At 53.6% G+C, this 24,218-nt stretch overlaps 1 protein-coding gene across 2 annotated transcripts in view; it reads left to right on the plus strand.

Moving 5' to 3' along the window:
- FIGNL2 (fidgetin like 2) overlaps positions 1-21,425 on the plus strand; it is a 30,488-nt gene extending 9,063 nt beyond the window's left edge. For both annotated transcript variants that reach the window (XM_086399363.1, XM_086399362.1), the window contains one exon: positions 16,869-21,425. In XM_086399363.1, the coding sequence (XP_086255489.1) occupies positions 16,880-18,850 (1,971 nt within the window). In that variant the 5' untranslated portion in view covers positions 16,869-16,879 and the 3' untranslated portion in view covers positions 18,851-21,425. The remainder of the gene's footprint in view (positions 1-16,868) is intronic.
- Positions 21,426-24,218: the final 2,793 nt, after the last annotated feature.

The following is a 24,218-nucleotide window of genomic DNA, read 5'->3' on the forward strand; positions in this document are numbered from 1 at the left end:
ACATATGTCACCGTACGTAGTTAAACCTTTTTTTCTCTGTGTATTTTTATCTTATGCATTGACAAGTAATTTCGAGAATAGGCCATGGGTTTACTAGGCTGCACAAGGGGCCTATGACTGAAAACTGGTCAAGAGGCCTGCCTAGGGACAAGAGAAGTATGGCTCAGGATGAAGTTGGGTCTGGCACGGAGGGCTCTCAAGAGGGACCTGAAGGGGCATGTGGCTTATCTAGGCAGTTTCTAAGTAGCACAAAGGGCAGAAGAGACAGCAGGGCCTTTGGGCTCCCCTCTTTATTGGCAGAGGAGGAGCAGGTGAGAGGTGCCCCAGGACACAGGGCAGCAGGGCCAGGGGTGAGGCTAGGACATCCAGGGAAGCTCTGGTCTGGGACTCAGTCCCCCGCCCCCACAGTCACACCGAGAGTGGGGAGCCAAGGGGCCTCACACCGCAGGGCTGTAGCCGCGCCCCCGGGGAGGGGCCCAGCTGGGAGGCTGCACTTCTCTCCAAGGGGTCGCTTGTTCCACTCCTTTTGCTGCCAGAGGTCCTCCCCAACCCCGCCTTTTCCAGGTGGAAGTACTTGGCCAGCCCCCTTGGGATCCAAGTCCGAGGAGCGCCTGCTGTGTCGCCCCCATCCCTGGCCCTCTTCCAGGTGGTCTTGGAAGCACAACTCTTCTTCCATTGCCTTCACACCGGCCTGGGTCATGCTGGGACATGCTGGGTCCTCTGTTTCACAGTGGAGGAAACAGAGGTTTAGACCCCTACCCCCCATCTCAGAGGCTGACCCACTCCCCCCATCATCTGAGCCCTGAAGGAGGTGAGACTGTGACTTACAGATGGACTCCTGGGCTCAGAGACCTCCCCTAGTCCCAGGTCAGTCCAGATACCTGCATAACTCAAGTCACTAGTGAGACCAGGATGCATTTGAGGGTCCCTGGAAGCAGCCAGTGACGGTGAGAAAAGGAGAAGGAAGGGAAGGAGTGTGTTCTGCTGTCCAGGGGGCTTGCACCATAATCCCTTCCTAGCAGTCTGTTGGGGGTACTCAATGACATCATGAAGACCAAGACCATGGCCCAGGATGCAATGACCTCTGGAAGAGAACAGCCTGACCCTTCAGCCCTGGAAAACACATACATAGGGTGGGCCCTCCTTCCCTTTCTGTCCTGCCCCAGGGCCCAGGAGTTGAAGTCCACCTTAACCTGCTCCAGAGCATCTCAAGTAGTGAGAAGGGCATGTGGTGGGGTGGACTGTGCTGTCCTTAAAGCAGTTAACAGCCCCAAAGATTCGCTTTCTTTGGCCTCCATGAAAACTCTATTTGCTCAATACGGTGCCTCACACAGACCTGGGAAGAAGCCCATCGGCTTTGCTGACCTTCACTGAGGGGCGAGCAACTGATACCCTGGAACCTCCCAGAGCTGTAGGTGGTTTAAAAGAGGATGCCTATTAACCAGAACGATTTTCTGTTGCTGAAGTTTCAGGCAGCCTAAGTGAAGCAAACAAAATTGAGGCAGGTAGAGACACTCTGGGTTTTCTTTAGAGGAAGGGGCAAGGGTGATAACTGGGCCAGTTCTCCCTACCTGGTGTCCAGGGAGATGAACTGGGGACAGGAAACCAGTGTCCCCTGCCCCATGTTTCTGGATATCTCCCAGCCCGGGGAAGGGGTGAGATTATGTGGCTGGAAGGAAAGGGCTCTGAGCATCTCCCGGCAGCTCCAGCCGTCAGGAGGGTAAGAGAAAACATGATGGAGGCGCTGTCGCAAAGAAAGGGGCGGGCAGCAGAGTAGAGCTGGAAAAGTGATCAGCAGCTCTGTGATGAGGCTGAAATCAGCCCCAGTGGCCCCGGGGCTGCTCAGGAGAGAAAAAGAGCTGTCATTCATGGAGGGCAGACCTGAGGAGCTCCCCCAAAGGCAGCCAGATCCCAGGGAGTACAGGGTGGTCCCCAAGCCCTGGGGACAGATGCCCTTCATTGGAGCTGGGAGTAGGACTCAGTCTGCTACTCAGATAAAGCACTGGCTGCCCCCGTGTCTCTGGTCCTGCACCCCAGGACCTTCTGCAGGAGTGAGGCAAGCCTGGGAGCCATGCCCAACCTTCTAGGGGAGTAGATGGGCTGTTTGATCAGTGAGTGTGTAAATTGGGATTTTATGGATCGCTTATTCACTGCTGGAGCTGGGGCCCCCAAATTCCTCTGTGCCCCAGAATGCTTAATTTAGTCCTGAGCTTTCCCCTGGGAGAGGACGGAGGACAGCTCCCCACAGGCCCCATCCCCTCCTGCTGTGTCTCCTCCCAAGGCCCCAGGCTTTGTCATTGCAGGTTGAGCGGTTCAAATGTGCTAATACACTCCCTGGGGGTCGCTGGACAGTGGGACTTACCCTTCAGTGCCGTGATTGGCCAGAGAGACCATGGGAGGGAGGTTCATGGCAGCAGCTGGGAATGTGTGTATGTGTGTGTGTGTGTGTGTGTGCACTCACACATGCTTGCTGTGCGCCTGTTTGAGGGGAGGGGTTTGAGGGGTGTCCATCCTGCTCAGACCACTGGGCAGAGACAAAGGATCTTCATCTAACCTGCAACAAGGATTAAGTCCAGAACAAGCCACATGCCTACCTGGTCAAGCTGGTTAGGGAGCCCACCTGTCTGTCTTTACATCCTCTTATTACATCTTGACGTGGTGGGACTTACTCAGTGTGCACTGAGTGGGTGGATGGATGAGTGACCACAAGATGGACTGCGTTTTTAACGGGTTGTGTGTGCTCAAATAATTAGCATCTACAGATTCCTAAATCTCCCCCTAGGATTCCTAAGTATCCCCCCTTCCCCTCACTGCTGACACAAGCCGGGCCTGAAGGACTGACCAGGCCTTGGGGGACACAGCTGTGACCCCCCGACTCTGTTGCCACTGGAGAGTGCTTTCCCTGTGGTCAGGTTTTCCCCTGCCGGCCCCCATCTGTCCATGGCATTTGATGAGGATGAGGATGGTGGGGGAGGGGGATGGGTGTCGAGCCGCTGATGGGGGAGGGAAGGAGGCACAGCCCGAAGGGCCAGATGACAGACTGCCCTGTCCTTCCGTCCTCTCTTCCTCCTCAGCCAGCCCCTCCTCTCCCGGTGGCAGGCGGGACAGGCTGGGCTGGCAAGGAGTGCTTGGTCTGGTCAGTTGTCTGCCCTTCCTCCCTGGCTCCTGGGGAGGCTGGAGTCCTGAGCAACAGAGTCCCAAGTCCTAGGGATGTCTTACCTGGAGACCCTAAGAAAATGAGACTCCATTCAAGTTCAAGAGAAGCCCGCGGAGGCTCCAGCTATCGCGGGAAGCACCCCAGCTGCAGAACCGATCCTGGCTGGGATGAAAGCAGTGCTGTCCCGAGGAACTTTCTGGACGCTCGTGGGTACCACCACCCCATGTGACTAGTGAGTGCTTGGGGTGTGGTGAGTACTATTGAAGAACTGAATTTTTAATTGCATTTCATTTTAATAATATATTTTGATTTTTAAATAATAGCAAGAATAAATGATTTCATTTAATTAATATATTTTAATGAATTTACATTTAAATAGTTCCCCATGGCTAACGGCTGTGATGTGGACTGCACAGGATTAGAGGCTGTGTTCAGAGATGGAAGCCAGGCTCCTGGGTGCAGAGCCCTTCCTGCCTGTGTGGACCTTAGGCAGGGTTCTTCCCAGTGTGCAGTGCCCTCTCCCCAGTCTGTCAGAGATCTCAACCCCAGGGCGGATCATGTGCTCCTGTGGGTAGCTGAATGACCCTTAGGAGGTCCTGGCCAATGAGAGGGCCCAGTACCCAGGGACAGACCAACAGCCCAGAAATAGAAAGGAGTGGCTTCTAGAGCTCTAGACTTTGAGGCATCTTAGAACTTCCTTGGGGGTGTCAGTCCTAGAAGGCTTCCTGGAAGAGGGAGTGGGGAGCAGGCTGGGGGTTGTGCCTCAGAGCCTAGCCATGTGTTTGGTGCCCAGACACCTTGGCCAAGGCTGGGAGAGGAAGGGGCTGGCAGCATGGACTGAGAGTCCCAGCTTCCCTGCTTACTAGTTGTTGTGACCTTGGAGAATCACTCCCCCTTCTCTGAGCCTTCATTTTGTCTTCTGTAAAATGGGGAGAATGCGCCTATCTAGCAGGGAAGCTGTGAGGATAAAACTGAATGGCAGTTATTAAAAATTCTTTGCAAACACTAAAAGGCTGGTAGAGAGGGAAGGTTTACCCTCAAGGGTGCTGGGCCCCTGGCCTGGCCTCTCAAGATCACAACAGATGGTCATAGCTTGTCTGTGGCCCTGACCGCGGACACAGGCAGGGATTTCTGCACTCTCCCCTCCCCCCAGCGCATGTGCACACACACAACCCAGATGGGGGCCACTTGGCTGGCCTCCTGCTGTTTGGCATTTGACATATGAGGAGTCCAGGGCCAGAGCACACCCCCCCCAACCCCAGCCAGCCCCATCCCAGAGAGGAGCCAGACTGGCGGGGAGGCCTTACTACCTCAAGGAAGCAGGATCCCAAGGGCCCTGATCTCTTTACCATGTGTCCGGTGGCCTTTGATGGGAATTCCATTGCCCCTTTTGTCCCCTCTCAGAGGCGTGGCTGGGGAAAGAGAGAAGGAGGATTTTTTTGCGGGGGAGGAAAAGCCAGGTGGGGTCCCTGGGGGCTGGGCTGAGTGCCCTTCAGCTCCAGTCAGATCAGGGCTGGGTATTTTCTCTGGTTTTCACAGACACAAATTCCCCTGTCTGCTCCTGAATAAGTTCCCTGGCTTTGCCTCTTGCCACTCTGAATAGCTGGTGTGAGCTCAAATTTAGTCACCTGGATTTTTTTTCTTTATTTGGACACAGAGGTACTTTTAAGCCTCTTTGGTCATTTATCCATCCATCCATTCATTTATCCATCCATCCATCCATCTACCCATCCATCCATCTATTTATCCAGGCATCCATTCATTCATTTATCTAGGCATTTATCCATCCAGGCATCCGTTCATCCACTATACAGAGTCTATTAAGAACTTACTGTGTGCTTGGCACTGACCTAGGTTCTTGGGAAATGAAGTGAACAAAGCCAAGTACCTGCTTTCATGCAACTTTCCAGTGGGTAAAAGACGATAAAGCAACAAGTAGGTCAGATTATGATGAGTACTACAGAGAACATCAAGTTGGGGGGTCTGGGTCTGCTGTGATGACAGCTAAGCAGAGCCCTGGAGTGAGGGAGGGTGAGTCGTGTGGAGATCTGGGGAAATAGTATCGAGAGCACCAAGCGCAGCAAGGCCAGGGCCTCTGAGTGGGAGCAAAGCCAGTGTGGAGGGAGCAGTGAGGAAGCCACTGTGTTTGGAGGGGAGGCCCCAGGGACAGTGGCAGGAGGGGAGGACTGGAGGTGAAGGGAAGAGGATGGGAAGGATGAGGTTGGCCACTGGAAGGACTCTGACTTTTACTCTCTGTGACGTAGGAGACTCTGGAAGTTTCCAGGTGGAAGAATGACATGCTCAGACATGTTTTCAAAGGTCCTGTGGCTGCGTGTTGAGACTGGAGAGTGGGGGACAAGGGTGGGCGTGGGAGGGGAGATGGCAGGCTGCTGCCATCCTCTGGGTGAGAGGTAGTTGTGGTTTGGAGAGATTTGGAAGCCAGGGCCAGTCTGATCTGCTGGTCTGAGGTGTGAAAGAGAGGGGTTAGAGACAGCCCCACAGTTTCTGACCTGAGCACTTAGAAACGATGAGGCTGCCATTTCCTGAGATGGGGAAGACTTGGGGTGAGGGAGTGAGAAACTCAGAAGTTTGATTGGGACATATCAGTTGTGCCCATTTAAGTGGGAGGGTCAGAGAGAAGTTTGACTATGCCAGTAGGGTGTGTGTGAGGGAAAACTAGGCTGGAGCCAGTGGTCAAGGCCATGAGCCTGGATGGGGTCTCCAAGAAATTAATGTGGAGAGAAGGATCCAAGACAACCCTGGGCTCAGCAAGGCTCAAAAGGGAGGGGGTGAAAGGAGGGCATGAAAGAAATAAAGGAGGAGAGGGGGTGGGGCACCCAGTGAAGAAGCTTCAGAAAGGAAGGGTGATCAGCTAAGTCCAGTGCCGCTGAGCTGAGGACTGGCCCTCAGACTGTCAGATTTAACAACACGCACGCAGGAAGCTGGAGTGCTGGGTATGAAAACTGGTTGGAAGGGGTTCAAGTAAGAATGGGAAGGGAGGAATCAGAAATTGTAGTATAGGTATCTTTTAAATTGTTTTTTATTTTGGTACAAAGCAAGCAGAGAGCAATAGGATGTAGTTGGAAGAGGATCAAGAGATTCTTTTGAGCTCCCTTGACCCCGAGATGGGAGAAGGAGCGGCCTGTTTGTGGGCTGAAGAGGGTGAGCGGTAGAGGGGGAGATTGATCACGCAGAAGAGGGGAGACTGGAGGGAACCCAGTCCAAGCTTTGAAAAGGGATGGGATCCAGGAGCAAGAGGAAGAACAATCTCTGTTCTTGTTGCCAGGAGGGACTTTCTCTGGCTCCCCCAAAAGGCAAGGGGTCAGTTAGGACTGGAGTGGCCAAGGAGGATGCATGAAAGAGGAAGGGACTGCCGTAGGCCCTGAAAGATGGAAAAGTGATAGTTGGCAGAGGGAGGCTTTCCAGTGGGTGGCCTTGGGTAAGCAAGGCAATGTAGGCCAGAATGAGCAAGCAGGGCTGTTTTCCAGGTTTCTTTTGGCTCCAACCATTGCGACCTCCTGGCATGCATCCCCTTCCTCATCTCCCTAGGCCGTCCTGTCTCCCTTTCCCAGCTTCAAGTTCTCCACCATTCTCCAGCCAAGAAGCAAATTTAGGAACTGGGAAGAGAGTGTTCAAATCTGCTGACTGGACTCCCGCTCCCCTGGGATCTGCTCCTCAACTGATATCCTTGCCTTCCCACAGCCTGTGGGGGTAGAAACCAATGGCCAGAAGGAGGAGGCCCTCTTTCTGAGCTTGGGCAAGTGGGACCAAACCCTGGGACTCAGTTTTATATTTTCTTGGGTGGGGTGTTGGGCTTCCCTGGTGGCTCGGCCTACAGTGTGGGAGACCTGGGTTTGATGCCTGGGTTGGGAAGATCCCCTGGAGGAGGTCATGGCTACCCACTCCAGTGTTCTTGGCCTGGAAAATCCCATGGACAGAGGACCCTGGGGGGCTACAGTCCATGCGGTTAAGTTACAAAGAGTCGGACACGACTGAGCGACAGCACAGTGGGTGGGGTGTTTGCGGCAAGCGATGACAGGGACGTGCTGGCACTCCCTGCTCAGCCCAGCGGCCGAGGACACACCCCAGTGCTCTCTGCCTGCAGAGACCCATTTTAGGTGCTGCTGATCCCCCGCCACCGCCAAAAATAGGCTCCACTGCTTCCAGAATTGATTCTTTTCTTTCTTGCTCTTTAGACTTTTCCCTCTCTTTCTTTTTAAGGTTTTTTTTTTTGTTTTTTTTTTTTTTTGGTATGTGAACTGCTTTTAAAGTCTTTACTGAATTTGTTACAGTATTATTTCTGTTTTATGTTTTGGTTTTTTGACCCTGGGGCATGTGGGATCTTAGTTCCCCAAAAGGGATGGAACGCACACCCGCTGCATTGAAAGCGGAGTCTTAACTACTGGGAAATCCCTCCCCTTCTTTCTTTCTCTTCCTTCCCTTCTTTCCTTCTTCCTTTTCCTTTCTCTTCATCCATCTTTCTTTCCTTCTTCCTTTTCTTTTCTCTTCCTTTCTATGGACATGATCATGCTCACCTTATCTTCCCTGTTAGATGATAGAATCACAAGGAAGGGTCACAGTCGGATCCATTTTGCCCCTCTGACAGCTGCTGCTCAGTGGCCAGCACTCTGAGGGTATTAATATGTGGAGGTGTTTTCTGGCTGGATGCGAGCAAGACAGTGAACCTGCAGAAAACGGGCTCCAGCCCCTGGGCCGCAGAGTTCTGTAGCTGCCTTTCAGGCCTCCTTTGGTTCATCCCCTAAGCACTTCTTGAGCCCTACCTTGTGTCCAAGGCAGGGTGCTGGGGGCCCAGCTGTGCTGAGGCTGCACTCTGACCAGACTTGGGGAACAGCTTCCTGAGGTGGGCACAAGAGCCAAGGCAGGCAACCCGTCCTGTCCTCCAGAGTCCCCTGCGTGTCCTCCCTGTCCTCTCCTCTTGCAGTAACGGGGTTGGCACAAGGTGGGTCAGGGCCCAGTGGATGGGGAAACAGTCCCTTTCAAGCTCTGCCGGCAGCTAGAGAACCATTGCACCCCCCCACCCCCCCACCCACCACCACCCAGGGCACCAGTTGTGAGCAGGAGACAAAAAGCCAGGACAAAAGGCCTGTGGGAGCCGTGGCGAGTAGATTAATGAGATTTCCATACGAGGCCCAACAATAGGATTCTCCACTCCAGCCCCTTTGTCCCAGGCTGAGGTAATGGAGCCCGAGGAGCTGGCCCAGGAAGGCGACATCCACACAGGCCCTTGTCCTCACACGCCTGGAGCCCCAGCACAGCTGCCCCTCCTTCCGGCCCTGCCCCCAGCCCCGTGGCTGAGGGAACTCTGAACCGAAGAGAAGAGGTGTTACAGGTCTTCTGAGGGAGCTGGAGGGGTGTATTGGCATCCCTTCCATCTCAGCCTGTATAAAAGTTCCTGGCGAGAGAAAGTTTGCTGTCTACCATCTATACGGTCTCACTTGACAGCTGAAGAAAAGTGAGGCTTGGCGAGGTTAGGTGTCTTGCCAGTGGTCACACAGGGGCCGCTCAGGGTATCTGCTGCCTCTTGAGGCCACAGTGGGGGCGGAGGAGCGTTTGAGGCCTGTGTGAGGGAGAAACACACTCCTCCTGCAGGTGCCCCTTTCTCTTACACACCTCTACCTTGGTGCTCCCCTTCTGACACCAGATGTGAGGGTTTTCCACACACCAGCCCGTTCTGGGACAGCAGCAGGGTGTCCCACACATTTAACTCAGTCCTGACACAACTGGCCTTGTGGTAGCGGCAGATCCCAAGGGGTAAGGGGGGCCCCACAAAACTGCCCCCTTCAGGCGCCAGTCACACATCCAGACTGTTACCTGTGCTTCTGACTGATGGGCATAAATCAGAGGTTCCTATGACCCTCTTCTCGGATTGATGAATTTGCTAGAATGGCTCACAGATCTCATGAAACCAGTTTACTTACTAGATTATCAGCTTAAGTCAGAAGCAGCCAGATGGAAGAGATGTACAGGGCAGGCATGTGGGAAGATGCCCAGAGCCTCTATGCCCTCTCCCAGCGGCCACCCAACCACTCCTCCCCAGAAGTTCTCCCAACCCCATCTAGTGACTAAACCATTGGCCACTGGTGATTGAGCTCAACCTCCAGCCCCTCTCCTTTTCCCAGGAGGTGGGGGGTAGTGTGTCTGTATTGGGGGCTGAAGGGTCCAACCCTCTAATCATGGCTAGTTCCTCTTGCCATCAGCCTTCATCCTTAGGTTTCCTAGGAGCTTTCCAAAAACCCTCATTAATATAAACTCAAGTGTGGTTGAAGGGGGCTTTTATAAATAACAAGACACTCATTTCATTTTTATTGCTCTGAAGCTATTTCAGGAACTGAGGACAAGAGACCAAATATTATTATGAAGGATGCTCCTGTCACGCTTATGCTTAGGAAATTCCAAGGGTTTGGAGAGCTGTGAGCCAGGAGGAGTGGATGAAGACTAAATATATATTTCTTTTCAAAAAGTATTTATTTTTGGCTCTGCTGGGTCTTTACTGTTGCATGGGCTGTTCTCTAGTCCAGTGAGCAGGGGCCGCCTTCCAGCTGCAATGCACAGGCCTCTCACTGTGGAGGCTTCTCTTGTTGCAGAGCACAGGCCCTAGAGCTTGCAGGTTTCAGTTGCTGCAGCACGCAAGCTCAGTAGTTGTGGCTCGAGGGTTCCAGAGCACAGGCCCAATAGTTGCGACAAGCAGGCCTCGGTGCTCTGCGGCATGTGGGACCCCCCGGATCAGGGACTGAACCCGTGTCAATCCCTGATTGGCAGGTGGATTCTTTACCACTGAGCCACCAGGGAAACCCTAAATATGTATTTCTTATTGTAAATCACACTACCACAACCTGTGTCAGGCCTGATGCAGTGTCCTTGGCCTGGTCCAAAGGGATGGGAGAGGCCCATGAGGGCTGAGATCAGTGCACTGAGTGCCTTGGCCATTTGTAAAGGCCCAGACACTCCCTCTTTGATCCTGGAAGACTTCTTGCAAATGAGGGGAGGGTTTATAGAATTCTTTCCTCCTCTTTCATCCAGCAATCCTTTCTGTTACTATTTATTGGTCACCTATGTCTGGGGAGGCCTTACAAATAGCTGTGAAAAGAAGAGAAGCGAAAAGCAAAGGAGAAAAGGAAAGATATAAGCATCTGAATGCAGAGTTCCAAAGAATAGCAAGAAGAGATAAGAAAGCCTTCCTCAGTGATCAATGGAAAGAAGTAGAGGAAAATAACAGAATGGGAAAGACTAGAGATCTCTTCAAGAAAATTAGAGATACCAAGGAAACATTTCATGCAAAGATGGGCTCGATAAAGGACAGAAACGGTATGGACCTAACAGAAGCAGAAGATATTAAGAAGAGGTGGCAAGAATACACAGAAGAACTGTACAAAAAAGATCTTCATGACGCAGATAATCACGATGGTGTGATCACTCACCTAGAGCCAGACATTCTAGAATGTGAAGTGGGCCTTAGAAAGCATCACTATGAGCAAAGCTAGTGGAGGTGATGGAATTCTAGTTGAGCTATTTCAAATCCTGAAAGATGATGCTGTGAAAGTGCTGCACTCAATATGCCAGCAAATCTGGAAAACTCAGCAGTGGCCACAGGACTGGAAAAGGTCAGTTTTCATTCCAATCCCAAAGAAAGGCAATGCCAAAGAAGGCTCAAACTACCGCACAATTGCACTCATCTCACACACTAGTAAAGTAATGCTCAAAATTCTCCAAGCCAGGCTTCAGCAATACGTGAACCGTGAACTTCCAGATGTTCAAGCTGGTTTTAGAAAAGGCAGAGGAACCAGAGTTCAAATTGCCAACATCCACTGGATCATTGAAAAAGCAAGAGAGTTCCAGAAAAACATCTATTTCTGCTTTATTGATATGCCAAAGCCTTTGACTGTGTGGATCACAATAAACTGTGGAAAATTCTGAAAGAGATGGGAATACCAGACCACCTGACCTGCCTTTTGAGAAACCTGTATGCAGGTCAGGAAGCAACAGTTAGAACCGGACATGGAACAACAGACTGGTTCCAAATAGGAAAAGGAGTACGTCAAGGCTGTATATTGTCACCCTGCTTATTTAACTTATATGCAGAGTACATGAGAAACGCTGAGCTGGAAGGAGCACAAGCTGGAATCAAGATTGCCGGGAGAAATATCAATAACCTCAGATATGCAGATGACACCACCCTTATGGCAGAAAGTGAAGAGGAACTAAAAAGCCTCTTGATGAAAGTGAAAGAGGAGAGTGAAAAAGTTGGCTTAAAGCTCAACATTCAGAAAACAAAGATCATGGCATTCGGTCCCATCACTTCATGGGAGATAGATGGGTAAAGAGTGGAAACAGTGTCAGACTTTATTTTTTTGGGCCCCAAAATCACTGCAGATGGTGACTGCAGCCATGAAATTAAAAGACGCTTACTCCTTGGAAGATAAGTTATGACCAGCCTAGATAGCATATTGAAAAGCAGAGACATTACTTTGCCAACAAAGGTCTGTCTAGTCAAGGCTATGGTTTTTCCTGTGGTCATGTATGGATGTGAGAGTTAGACTGTGAAGAAGGCTGAGCGCTAAAGAATTGATGCTTTTGAACTGTGGTGTTGGAGAAGACTCTTGAGAGTCCCTTGGACTGCAAGGAGATCCAACCAGTCCATTCTGAAGGAGATCAGCCCTGGAATTTCTTTGGAGGCAATGATGCTGAAGCTGAAACTACAGTACTTTGGCCACCTTATGCAACGAGTTGACTCCTTGGAAAAGACTCTGATGCTGGGAGGGACTGGGGGCAGAAGGGGACGACAAACGATGAGATGGCTGGATGGCATCACTGACTTGATGGACATGAGTTTGAGTGAACTCTGGGAGTTTGTGATGGACAGGGAGGCCTGGCGTGCTGCGATTCATGGGGTTGCAAAGTTAGACACGACTGAGTGACTGAACTGAACTGATGAGTTAGGACTGGACTCTGTGTGGAGTCGCGCAGAGTTTCAGCCTTCAGGGGTCCACAGACAAAAAGTTGAAGTGACATTTTCTCCACAGAGCCCCAGCCACCCCCAGTGAAGGCAGAAGACTCAAATAAGGAACTGTCTGCACAGCCTAGGGGTGTGGATGCTCATCAGATGACGAGTGTGCTGGGAAGGGACAGCTCTCCTTGGGCTGCTTTGCAGTGAGAGGATGCACATTCTCCTGCCTGTGGGGGCACTGGTGACTGGGGCTCCTCCAGGAGAAGATTGCAGGTTTGAAGTGTAAACGTGCAGCTCTTTGAGGTGTAGCCACATTTCCGGGCAAACACAGAAATGTTTCCATAGGGCCAAGGTAATGGGCCTTGGAGGCTGGGCCGTGTCACGGCCTCAGGCTCTTCTTTGGCTGTGAGTACCAAGGACTGGACCAGGGAGCCAGTGCAACCAAGAAGTATGGGCCTGGAGTCTGTACTTACACTGCTGGGGTCTGAATCCTGCTCCCCTTGGTACAAGCCGGGTGACCTTAGGATGTATCAATCTCTCTGTACCTCAGTCGCTTCACCTGCCAAATGGGGATTGAGACAATAGTATTTCTCATGAGGCTCTTGTGAGGGCTATGCCAGATAGAGCATAAAGCAGAGTGGGGGCTGGCTCTCCCCCAGTGGGGAAGCAGCATAAGGACCAGTCTGTATATTAGAGCTAGAAGGAACCTCCCTCGCAGAGCATTCTCCACATTCCCCCAACCTCAAGGGGAAGTGACTTGTTCAGATTCACTCAGCAAGGTTGGGCCACTGCTCAGGTTTCTAACTGTAATATTTATCATACTACTTTGTACCTGACTCAGGATTCTGTATTTATTTGGCCACGTCAGATCTGGGCTCTCCAGCTGTGGTGGTTGGGCTCAGTAGTTGCACTGTGTGGGCTTAGTTGCCCCAAGGGATGTGGGATCTTAGTTCCCTGACCAGGGATCGAACCCTTGTCCCCTGCATTGCTAGGCAGATTCTTTAATCACTGGCCCATCAGAGAAATCCATATTTATCTTTTTAAATCCTCATAGTCACTGTGCAGGGCAAATGTTATGCTGTTTTTTAACAGATGGAGAAATTGAGCTTCAGTGACATCCGGCAGTCGGCCCAGCCTAACACTGTAAGGGTCAGAGCCTCATTTCAAATCCAGTTCTCTGATTTGAAACCCACATTTTCCCTCAAGTCCCTGGGGCGTGTCTTAATGTCTAGCTCAGCTGATACAGGGACTGGAGTATGCCCTATGAACCTGGGGAGGAGGTGGGGTGCCTCTTCAGGGAAGATCCCTCCTGCTCCCGTGGGAAGCAGACAACAGAAAGGCCCCCTCTGTGAGGAGAGGGCTGTAATTGGCCTGAGGGCTGGGACAGGGAGATAGCATGCTCTGGCTGCTCTCACTGCAGATAGTATCATGCAGGTAGATGGTGATGCTTCGGGGAAGAATGGAGGAGGAGGACAAGAGAGATGGGCTGGTAGTCAGTGGAGGGCTTAGGGTCAAGGAAGTTTTTTTGAAGCTGGGAAAAAATTAAGCTTGCTGTGGGGGCAGAGCCAGGGCATGGTAGTGGGGAAGGACAGTCAATTAATGGAGCAAGGTCCCAGCCTAGGCTGGAGAGGTTGAGCTGAGCTTGAGAGACCTCTCAGGCCTCCTAGTCTCTAAAATGGATGCAGATATAGATAAATGTGAAAACAGAAGGCCCGAGGTGATGGAGACGTGCCCCCAGCTACAATGGAAGGGAACTGCCTGGGAGCAGGCCTGTGTCTGAGCAGATTGAGGGTAGAGATCAAGTGGGTAGGATGAGCTGCAGGGGCTGGGAAACCTCAGAACGGGCTGAGTGCAGAGCAGATGAGATAGACCGGTGTGGAACTGGCAGGACAGGTTTAGAGGGCCAGAGGTAGTGGGTTTCTGGAGTCCACAAGGGCTGAGGTGGGAGAGATTCAGTGTAGACCACGGTCTGGAGAGTGCAGACCTGAGTGAAGACCACTGCCAGCCAGGGCAGGAGCTGGTGAGAGGGGCTGGGAAGATACCCCATGATGCCAGTGAGGAGGAGCAGCAGATCTGGCAGGTGGTGAAGGAAATGCATGTGAACAAGCCCAGACCCAGAATCTTCTTTGCTGTGTCTGTGTCTGTCCTGGGAGGGACCACCTTTCCTTCCAGCATGCCCAGTTAACAAGTTCAGGGAGAGTGCTCTCTCTTTTCTCTATGTTAAGGAGCCAAAGCATACATAATAATGAACAAAACAACAACAACATAAAACAGGTTTTGGGCCCATGTCGTAGCACAATCTGTACAATTCTGATGTCACCACATATGACTCTGCAACAGGAACCACTTGAAATTTCTGATGTCCCAGGAAATTATCTCCTTTGACATCAGGTAAAGCCTCCATTCTTTGGAGGCCCCTCAGCAGGAGCTGCGCACATGCCTTCCTAACACCTCCCCCTCAGTTCTGCTGTCTCTGCTCGCTCTCTTGCCACTGGTGGCCAGGAGCACCTCTCAGATGGAGGTGAAACAACTCTTAAGAATTCCCCTTTTGGGACATCCCTGGTGGTCCAGTGGTTAAGACTGGGCGCTTCCAATGCAAGGGATGTGGGCTGGATCCCTGATTGGGCAACTAAGATCCCACATGCTGTGCAGTGCAGCCAAAACAAAAGACCTCTTTTAAAGCTCTACTATCTATGGCTCACGCCTTCCCTAGGGCGTGGGGATGAGGGTAAACGGTTTTATTTTCAAAGATTGACGTCAGGTCAGTCGTAAGAGGTGGTGCAGTCAAGCTACTACAAGTAAGGGCAATTGCCTGAGAAGCAATCTGATAATTTTCAAACTCTTCTTGTACCACTGCCCCCACATATACCCACTGCCAGGGTTCTGGTGACCCAGCAGTTCTTGGTACTCCCCCGAGGCTTGCAGTGTATGGTTATATAGGTTATGCCCTGCACGTAAGTCCTACTTCTCAAGGGGCACAGGTATCATCATAGACACAGATTTGTTTTGACTATCACAGTTTCTCAGAAGGTGGCAGTAAGGCATCTTGAGGTGGGGAAGAGGACATATGAGCTATTCTAGCCCTAGCTTCCTCAATGCACTGTGCTCCGAGTCTTTGAATTGCTGGAATCCTCTAGCCTGTCAGGTCAACTTGGCCTCTCACCCTTTAAGTCCCAGTAAAGACACCCCTCCCTGGCGAGGCCATCTTGACTAGGCACAATACGTTCCCCCGAGCCCTAGAACTCTGGACACACACCTCTGGTTTTCCACCTCATAAAGGATGTCATCTCTTCTGGCTGAAACATCATATTCACTTTTCAATCTGCTCTCATGCCTAGCACAGCTTTTAGTATGTGCTCAGTAAAATTCTGTTGAAGCAAGAATATTGACCTGTAAGCTTATCAAAATCTTAGGACTGAGAAATAATCATTAGCAAAAACTGTCTGGAATGTCATGTGCCCATTTAGTCTTTGAGCTGTTATTCTCAGATCAAGCAAACGAATTGGAGCCATACAGCTGGAGAGTGCCATTCCCCAGGCCTTGAATACCTTTTACCAGTTTGGCCCATGCCTGGACTGGTGCTGAGGGACAGTGTATGAAATAAATACTTCTGCAGTATTTATATCATGACCACCTAAGAGGCCATTTCCTGAGGTCCATGAAAAAAAGTTCTATGATCTCTATGCCAGGAATATTTTGCTTGTTTTGAGTATGATAGTGTGTTTTACTTTGCAGAATTATTTGGTTCCTGGGAAGTGCAGATAAACTTGTGACCAACTTTGTTTTGTAATATTCACTTTTATTTATTTGGCTGTGCTGGGTCTTAGTTGTGACACACAGGATCTTCATTGCCACAAATGGGATCTTTTGTTGAAGCATGCGATCTCTTAGGTGGGATATGTGAGACTTAGTTCCCTGACCAGGGACTGAACTCGGACCCCCTGCATTGCGAGTCTTAGCCACTGTACCAGTAGGGAAATCCCATTTCTACGATGGGCACTAACTTTGTCCCATCTTCTCCAGAAGACATTTATGTTTATTCGAAACAACCTTTTTGTATTGTGCTGAAACATTCTGGGAACGAGGCAGGTGGCAGCACCTGCTCTGGGTATGCAACCATCACGAGCAGAGTTGGGTCTGGAACCCAGGTGCTCTGACTCCATCAGGTAGATACAAGAAACCACGTGGAAAGGAAGTGATGCTTCTGGGTCAGCCTCTGGGGTTTCCCAGGGACAGTGAGACTCTGCCACAGACACCATCCTGCACTACAGTAGGTCTGAGAGGACCGTGTGTCCTCGAGTGCATGGCTGGAGGCACCAGGACAAAACAATAGTCACTGCCTAGGTGAGGTTGCTGCTGCTAAGTCGCTTCAGTCGTGTCGGACTCTGTGCGACCCCATAGACGGCAGCCCACCGGCTCCCCCATCCCTGGGATTCTCCAGGCAAGTACACTGGAATGGGTTGCCATTTCCTTCTCCACTAGGTGAGGTTAGGACCCAAAAAACCATCATTTTCAGATGCATCTTGGTTCTGAGTAAAGTATTTTCAGACAACTTTAATTGTGGGACAAGACAAATACGGTGATTTTGGTGCCTGAAGATGGCCCGGGTAGGGTGGAAAGCTGTGGGTGGATGCGGGAAAACCAGCCTGTCCCAAGCTATGGTTTAAGAAGGTCCGCCTGCGGCTGGCAGTCGGTGGGTCCTTAGAGGCTCTTCAGGATCTCACTAGCCGCTTCTCTTGCCTGCAGCTCTGTCGAAGATGCACTGGACACCGGAACACGCCCAGCCCCTCAACCAGTGGCCAGAGCAGCACCTGGACGTCTCCTCCACCACCCCGTCGCCGGCCCACAAGTTGGAGTTGCCCCCTGGGGGTCGCCAGCGCTGCCACTATGCTTGGGCACACGACGACATCTCTGCCCTCACTGCCTCCAACCTCCTCAAGCGCTACGCCGAGAAGTACTCGGGGGTCCTGGACTCGCCCTACGAGCGCCCCACCCTGGGCGGCTACGGCGAAGCCGCCTTCCTCAACGGCGCCAAGGGGGACCCCGAACCCTGGCCGGGACCAGAGACTCCTTACCCCTTGGCCTCGCTCCACGAGGGCCTCCCGGGAACCAAGTCGGGCGGTGGGGGCGGCTCCGGGGGTCTCGGCGGTTCCCCGGTTTTAGCCGGAAACCTGCCTGAACCCCTCTACGCCGGCAACGCGTGCGGGGGCCCGTCGGCGGCGCAGGAGTACGCGGCGGGCTACGGAGCAGGGTACCTGGCGCCGGGTTACTGCACGCAGACAGGCGCCGCGCTGCCCCCGCCGCCCCCGGCCGCGCTCCTGCAGCCCCCGCCCCCGCCGGGCTACGGCCCCTCTGGGTCTCTGTACAACTACCCCGCAGGGGGCTACGCCGCGCAGCCGGGTTACGGGGCCCTCCCGCCGCCGCCCGCTCCGCCCCCGGCCCCCTACCTGACCTCCGGTCTGGCGGCGCCCACGCCTCTGCCCACGCCCGCCCCACCCCGGCCATCACCCGCCTCCTACGGTTTCCAGGGGGTAGCGGAGGCCGGGGTGTCGCTGAAGCGCAAGGCTACAGACGAGGGAGCCGAAGGCCGCTACCGCAAGTACGCCTTCGAGCCCGCCAAAGCCCCGGCGGCCGACGGCACCTCCTACCCCGCCGCGGACAACGGCGAGTGTCGGGGCAATGGGTTCCGGGTGAAGCCGCCAGGAGCGGCGGAGGAGGCGTCAGGCAAGTACGCTGGTGGCGTCCCTCTCAAAGTCCTGGGCTCCCCCGTCTACGGCCCGCAGCTTGAGCCCTTTGAGAAGTTTTCAGAGCGGGCCCCGGCGCCGGCTCCCCGCGGAGGCTTCGCGGTGCCGTCAGGAGAGCCTCCTAAAGGTGTGGACCAGGGAGCTCTGGAGCTGGCGACCAGCAAGATGGTGGACTGCGGACCGCCGGTGCAGTGGGCGGACGTGGCGGGCCAGGGCGCGCTCAAGGCGGCGCTGGAGGAGGAGCTGGTGTGGCCATTGCTGAGGCCGCCCACCTACCCCGGCAGCCCGCGTCCGCCGCGGACCGTGCTGCTCTTCGGACCGCGGGGCGCTGGCAAAGCGCTGCTGGGCCGCTGCCTGGCGACGCAACTGGGCGCCACACTACTGCGCCTGCGCGGAGGTACGCTGGTCGCGCCGGGCGCTGCCGAAGGCGCGCGCCTCCTTCAGGCCGCCTTCGCGGCTGCGCGCTGCCGCCCGCCCGCGGTACTCCTCATCAGCGAGCTGGACGCGCTGCTGTCAGTCCGGGACGACGGCACGGCCGCCGCAGGCGCGCTGCAGGCGCCGCTCCTGGCCTGTCTGGACGGCGGCTGCGGTGCGGGAGCCGACGGCGTGCTGGTCGTGGGCACCACTTCGCGGCCCGCGGCTCTGGACGAGGCAACCCGCCGGCGCTTCGCTCTCCGCTTCTATGTGACGCTGCCCGACGGCCCGGCCCGCGGGCAGATCCTGCAGCGGGCGCTGGCCCAGCAGGGCTGCGCGCTGAGCGAGCGGGAGCTGGCCGCCTTGGTGCAGGGCACCCAGGGCTTCTCTGGGGGCGAGCTGGGGCAGCTGTGCCAGCAGGCGGCGGCCGGGGCAGGCCTGCCGGGTTTGCAGCGCCCCATCTCCTATAAGGACATGGAGGCAGCGCTGGCCAAGGTGGGCCCTAGGGCCTCACCCAAGGACCTGGACTCGTTCGTGGAGTGGGACAAAATGTACGGTCTCGGACATTGATGGCGCACCAGGAGGCCCAGGGAGCTGCCGCCCACTCCCGGCCCCTCTGTTTGTGAAGGGTCTTCTTTAACCCCACCGGGCTGGGGCGTGCCGGAGTGAGGGGTGTGGGGTGGGGGAGTGGAGGGGGCTGCCGGTGGTCTTTTTTTTTTTTTTTTTCCCGTGGGAAGGAAAATGCTTGTGCTAGGCAGAGAGATGCCATATGCGCTGTGTACTCAGGTTTTTTCCTATTTATTGTGGACGGGAAGCTCGCCATCTCTGCCCCGCGGAAGACTGGCCCCGGGGCCTAAGGAACTCCTGCTCTCTCGCCACAATCCTTTTGTCTCCTCGCTGTCTGAATGGCTCCCTCTCCTTTCCCCTCGTCTCCCTTTCTCTGCTTCTGGTAGTTTTCTTTCTCCGTCGCTTTGTCACTAACCATACACCCTTCTCGCTCCCCGCCCTGTCTCTCCATCACCTTCAGTGCTTCCGTTTCTATCCCTTGCTCTCTAGCCTCTCTGTGTCTTGGTCCCTCTCCCTGCCTTCTGTCTCTCACATTCAAAGACTGCAGTGTCCCTTTGCGGAAGATCCGGAGGTTAAGGGGCTGAGGAGGAGGGGGTTCCCTTCACCCCTTATCCCTCATCCAGCTGAAACCTTCGGTCTGTGGGAGTCAAGCAAAAAAGAAAAACACCCAAAGAAGGGGGTTTTGTTGTTTTTGAGGAGGAAAATTCCAGAAATGTAGCTTGTTTAATATTTTAGGCCTCTTATTTTTGTAAGATGTGTAGAATTTGCTGTTTTTCTTTTGACGACTCAGGAAGAAACTGACCTCAGAAAGAATGTTAGATTTTGGCTGCTTTCCTGTGTGTGTTCCCCCCACCCCCAGCCCTTCAACCCCTTCAGCCCTAGGGAAGCAGATTCTCAGAAGACTCAGAAAGTGAGACCTGAGGGGAAGGGGAGAGGAAGACCGAGAGGCCACACTCCAACCCCTGCGCTTCTTGGGACAGAAGCAGAATGTATTGCAGGGGCCTCCTCCTCAGGGCCAAGGTTGTAGACAGAGGTGATGAGGACTGAGTTGTGGCATTTGGAAGGAGGCAGGTCTTGCTCCCTTCCTGCTACTCTTCCTGTAGGCCCCACCCCTCAGCTGAGTGGGGTGTTTTGTGTGCGGGGTTGGTTACCCAGAGTTGGGATGCCCTTGCCCACCGCCTGCCGCAGACCTAGCAGGTAGGCTGAGAGGGCCCAAATGGGAAGGTGAGCCGGGTGGAAATTCCCCAGAGAGGTCATCCCACCTGGTCCCTGTCTAGGCAGAGGTCTCCTGTAACTTATGCTAAGAAGATTTCCTCCAGAGGGAAGGTAGTCTGGCCATAGGTCTGATTGGGCACAGAGTTCACTGCAGACTCAGCCTCCATGGTCTGCTGGGAGGCTCTGAGGAGGGGTGAGTGAGTGTGTGTCCATTGCAGGAGAAGGTTCTTAGGGGACTCTTACCTCTCCTGTTCTCTTAGGGTCCTAGGTCTAGAACTCCAGGGGCTATGAGAGGGTGAAGGAGATGGGCAGCTGTGTTCCCCTGAATAAACATTGGACTTTTATTCTCAGTCCCACCCAAACTCTCCACCAGAGGCCCAGGCTTAGGCACCCTTCCTTGTGAGAACTGTATTCTTTTCCCACCAGCTTTCCTGTGATGGGGCTTTGGGGTATTTTGCCCCCCCCAACTCTGTTGAGGAGCCCATTTAACAACTCTGACCTTTGGTCCAGAGGTGGGGGAACAAGCCACCACCCCACTTCTGTCTCCCACTACCCTAGCCTCCCTTGTTTCTCACCACCTTGACAGCTCCTCCAGTGTCTCCCACCTCCCACTTCCAGCTGGAAGGAAGTCCAAGGGGATGTTTCAGGTGCCAAGGTGCTGAGGGTCTGTGCTGGCCTAGGAGTGCTAACAGGAAAGCGGCTCTGTTTTCTCTTCTCCCTCCCCGCCTTGGTCCCTGACCTTCCTTCTGCTCCTTGGAGCTGGCTGGCTGAAGGGCTACGGTGCCTCAAAAGCAGTGGGTGCAGGGTCTTGGCTGTGAAAAGCCCATAGGGGGAGCAGCGAGTGAGCAGGTTCTCTCAGGTGTGTGTATGTATAAGGGGGGTGGGTGGGTGGAGGGCACTGGGGAGGGGGTTTGGGATCTCAGCCATCCCTTCAAGAGGTAGACAGCTCTTGGGGTTGGGGGGGGAGCTCACTGACTGAGGCCCACGGCCCCCACCGCCTCCTCTACTGGCCTTGGGGAGCTTTGCACAGGGAGACAGCCCCCAGTCTACTAGCACTACCTCATGGCACTGGGGCGAGTGGGAGAAGGGCAGGTCCAGCTCTGGCAATGTGGGGGGGGGGGCATACCAAAGAATCCAGGGGCAGGGATGGGGGGAGGGCAGGCTGGCTCTCTTCTTCCTTTACCCACGTTGGGGTTGGGGTCCTCCCCTCCAGCTGTAACCATTTCTACCTCATGTTGATGCGTGTTGTACATGGATGTATTTATCTCCTGTTTGATGACGCTCTGCAGTTCGGTCTGTCTACCTCAGAAGAGACTGTATTTTAAAAGAAAGTATGACACAGTATTAAAGCGATGACACGTGGTTTCCAGAGGATTTCTTGGGGGCAGCAGGATGTGGGGAGCCCTCTGGGAAATGCTTGAGCTTCCAGGTCTGCTGGTGCCACAGATGTGGCTGTGTGGGTGTGTTGGTTTCTTCAGCAAAACATGACCATTCCTGTTACTGTGAGTGCCTGTGAGTGCCTACCACACAAGTGAGGCCACCGGGGGAAAAACCTCTTGATCGGGAAGGTCTGCCTGCAATTCTGAGCTCCTAGAGGCTCAGTGTTGGGGCTGACTTAACAGCCTCTGAAGCATGAGTGATGAAGAAGGGCTTATGTGTTTGCTAAGTGAGTGAGTGAGTGGGTGAATGAATAGATGAGTGCTGAAGAGGAAGTTTCACTTAGAAGCTGGCCAGCAGCCCTTGGCCAGACCTAGGATCATATTCGTACTCCATCCTTGGATGGAGGGAAAGGGGACAGAGGGCAGCGTGGGGACACAGTGTGATCTAGTCTTTCAGGTCACGGGATCCTTCGTCCACCACCATCTGCCAATCCCCAGACTCTGACAAGTCACAAAAAACTGGCGAGGAACATCTTGTTAAAAAGGCTGTATGGAAATGCCCATGTGAGGTTTGGACCCACAACTTCTGAGGACTTGAATGTGCTCAGCAAAATGATCAAAAATGCAGAAGGGACAGGGAAGCAGGCCCCCTGGCTTCCACTGGCCCAGGCTTAGAGCCTATCCAGGGCTTTCAGGAGCCAAAGCCTGCCCATGGCCAGATTGTATGGAGCAGTTTCCGCTTGGAGAGAAACAACTGGTGTTCCTGTGTGTGAGGGCTCCAGCGCAATGAACTACGGGTCAGCGACCCCAACCCTCTCGGCCCTTGGAGGTCCAGACCCCCCTCGCCCTCTAGGTGGTCTATTGCACACCTACTCTGTGTAGACAGCACTCAGGATACAGAAGTGGTTAAGTACAGCCTCAGTTCTGGAGAGCCCACATTACCGGATGGGAAAAGCTCAACAATGGATCATTTGAAAATACAGCTGGATAAAGCTGCTCGAGGAGGGACCTTATCAAAATTTTTATATTCTCACATCTGGCACAGTGTTTGGTGCACATAGAAGACACTGAATAAATGTTGACTAAATCCTCGAATTCATTTCCAGGAAGTGTCCTGATGGAGGATGCACAGGTTATTTCGAGAATGCCCAGAAAAGACCCTAACTCGTGGTGGTGGTGGTACTGGCGCTGGGTCAGAACAACTTCCTGGACGGGTTTGGGTGGGTTCAGCTTGACAAAGCTATGGAAGCTGGCAACTGTACCATACCTGTGACTATAGTTACAAGAGCATAAAGTGAGGGCAAGAGTGAGGGGAAGGGAGGGGAACAATGGGACCACAAGGCTGCACCAGGAGGCTCTTTCATGCCCCTGAAGAGCTGAGGCTCCTCCATGAAGCCTGTGGGGGGTGGGTGGGGAGGGGGGTTAGTCGCTGGTGGACAAGGACTGATTTGCAAGTGAAGAGTTCACACACCAATTCAACAAATCTTTACCTGAGCACCTGTTATGCACTAGTTGCTACAGGGACAACAGGTAGCCCTTACAGTCAGATGGGGCCGCTTCCCAGGCACAGCGGTAAAGAGTCCACCTGCCAATGCAGGGGACGCAAGACAGGTGGGTTCGATTTGTGGGTCAGGACGATCCTGTGGAGGAGGAAATGTCAAGCCACTCCAGTATTTCCTGGAGGATCCCATGGACAGAGAAGTCTGGTGGGCTACAGTCCACGGGGTCACAAGGAGTTGGACATGACTCAGCACACACACAGTCAAATGGGGGAGACAGTATGAAGGCAGAGCTGTAGGGTGCTGTGGGAGCAGATGGGGGTGCCTAGAGAAGACACAGGGCCAAGGGTGTGGGTGGGAGGCAGGGAGGGCATCCCAGAGAGGACTTGTCAGCTGAGCAGTGACTAAGGCAGAGTGGAGAGTGCAGTCCAAGATCTAAAGAAGCACCTGAGCTGAGCTTGCTTGGGGAAAGGAAGCGAGTTCAGTCCCTGTGTGTGGAGGCGGAGTGGGGACTTGAGGATCACTTACTGTATCCAAACAGAGCATGAGGGTTTGGATGCACTGTGGGAGGACAGGAAAGGGTAGAGTCTCTACATATTTAGTAGGTAATAAGGCTTCCCATGTTGGCTAGTGGTAAAGAACCCGCCGGTCAAAGTAGATGTAAGAGACTTGGGTTCGACCCCTGGGTTTTGAAGATGTCCTGGAGGAGGGCAGGACAACCACTCCAGTACTTTTGCTTGGAGAATCCCATGGACAGAGATGGTGGGTAACAGTCCATGGAGTTGCAAAGAGTCAGACACCACTGAAGCAACAGCATGCAGGTAATGAGAAAATTTGGGAATTGATTGGATATAGGAAATAAAGAGTAAGGGGTCTAAGGCTTCTGGTGGAGGGTGAGGGGCGGTAAATGGGATACAAGAGATGTTGGAGACATACTAAGTTTGACAGAAATGGGCCAGCCAGGAGGCCTCCAGCGGGCATTTCAATATAAGGGGCCGGGATCCTAGCCTCCAGTCCCCCTACCGATCCCTGGGTATTGAAAACTCACTTCAGCCCCCGGGGTTTTGTGAGATCTTCCCCTCGAAACTCCTGTTTCTGGGTGTTAGGAGATCTTCCTTCTACAAGTTGTGTTGGAGGACCCCTTTCTCATCCCTGGATGTTTCCCCCGCCCCTAGTCCCTGGATGTGGGAACCTCGTTCCTCCCACCCATCCGTGGATGTTGGCGCCCCTCCCCACCCCGCCCTCCCCCACCCGCGGGCATTCGGAGCTCCTCCCCCC

This window comes from Bos grunniens, chromosome 5 (genome assembly GCF_055505025.1).
Source record: "Bos grunniens cultivar Pamir isolate PY7600 chromosome 5, Bosgru_T2T1.0, whole genome shotgun sequence".
In the NCBI taxonomy this organism is placed as follows: Eukaryota; Metazoa; Chordata; class Mammalia; order Artiodactyla; family Bovidae; genus Bos; species Bos grunniens.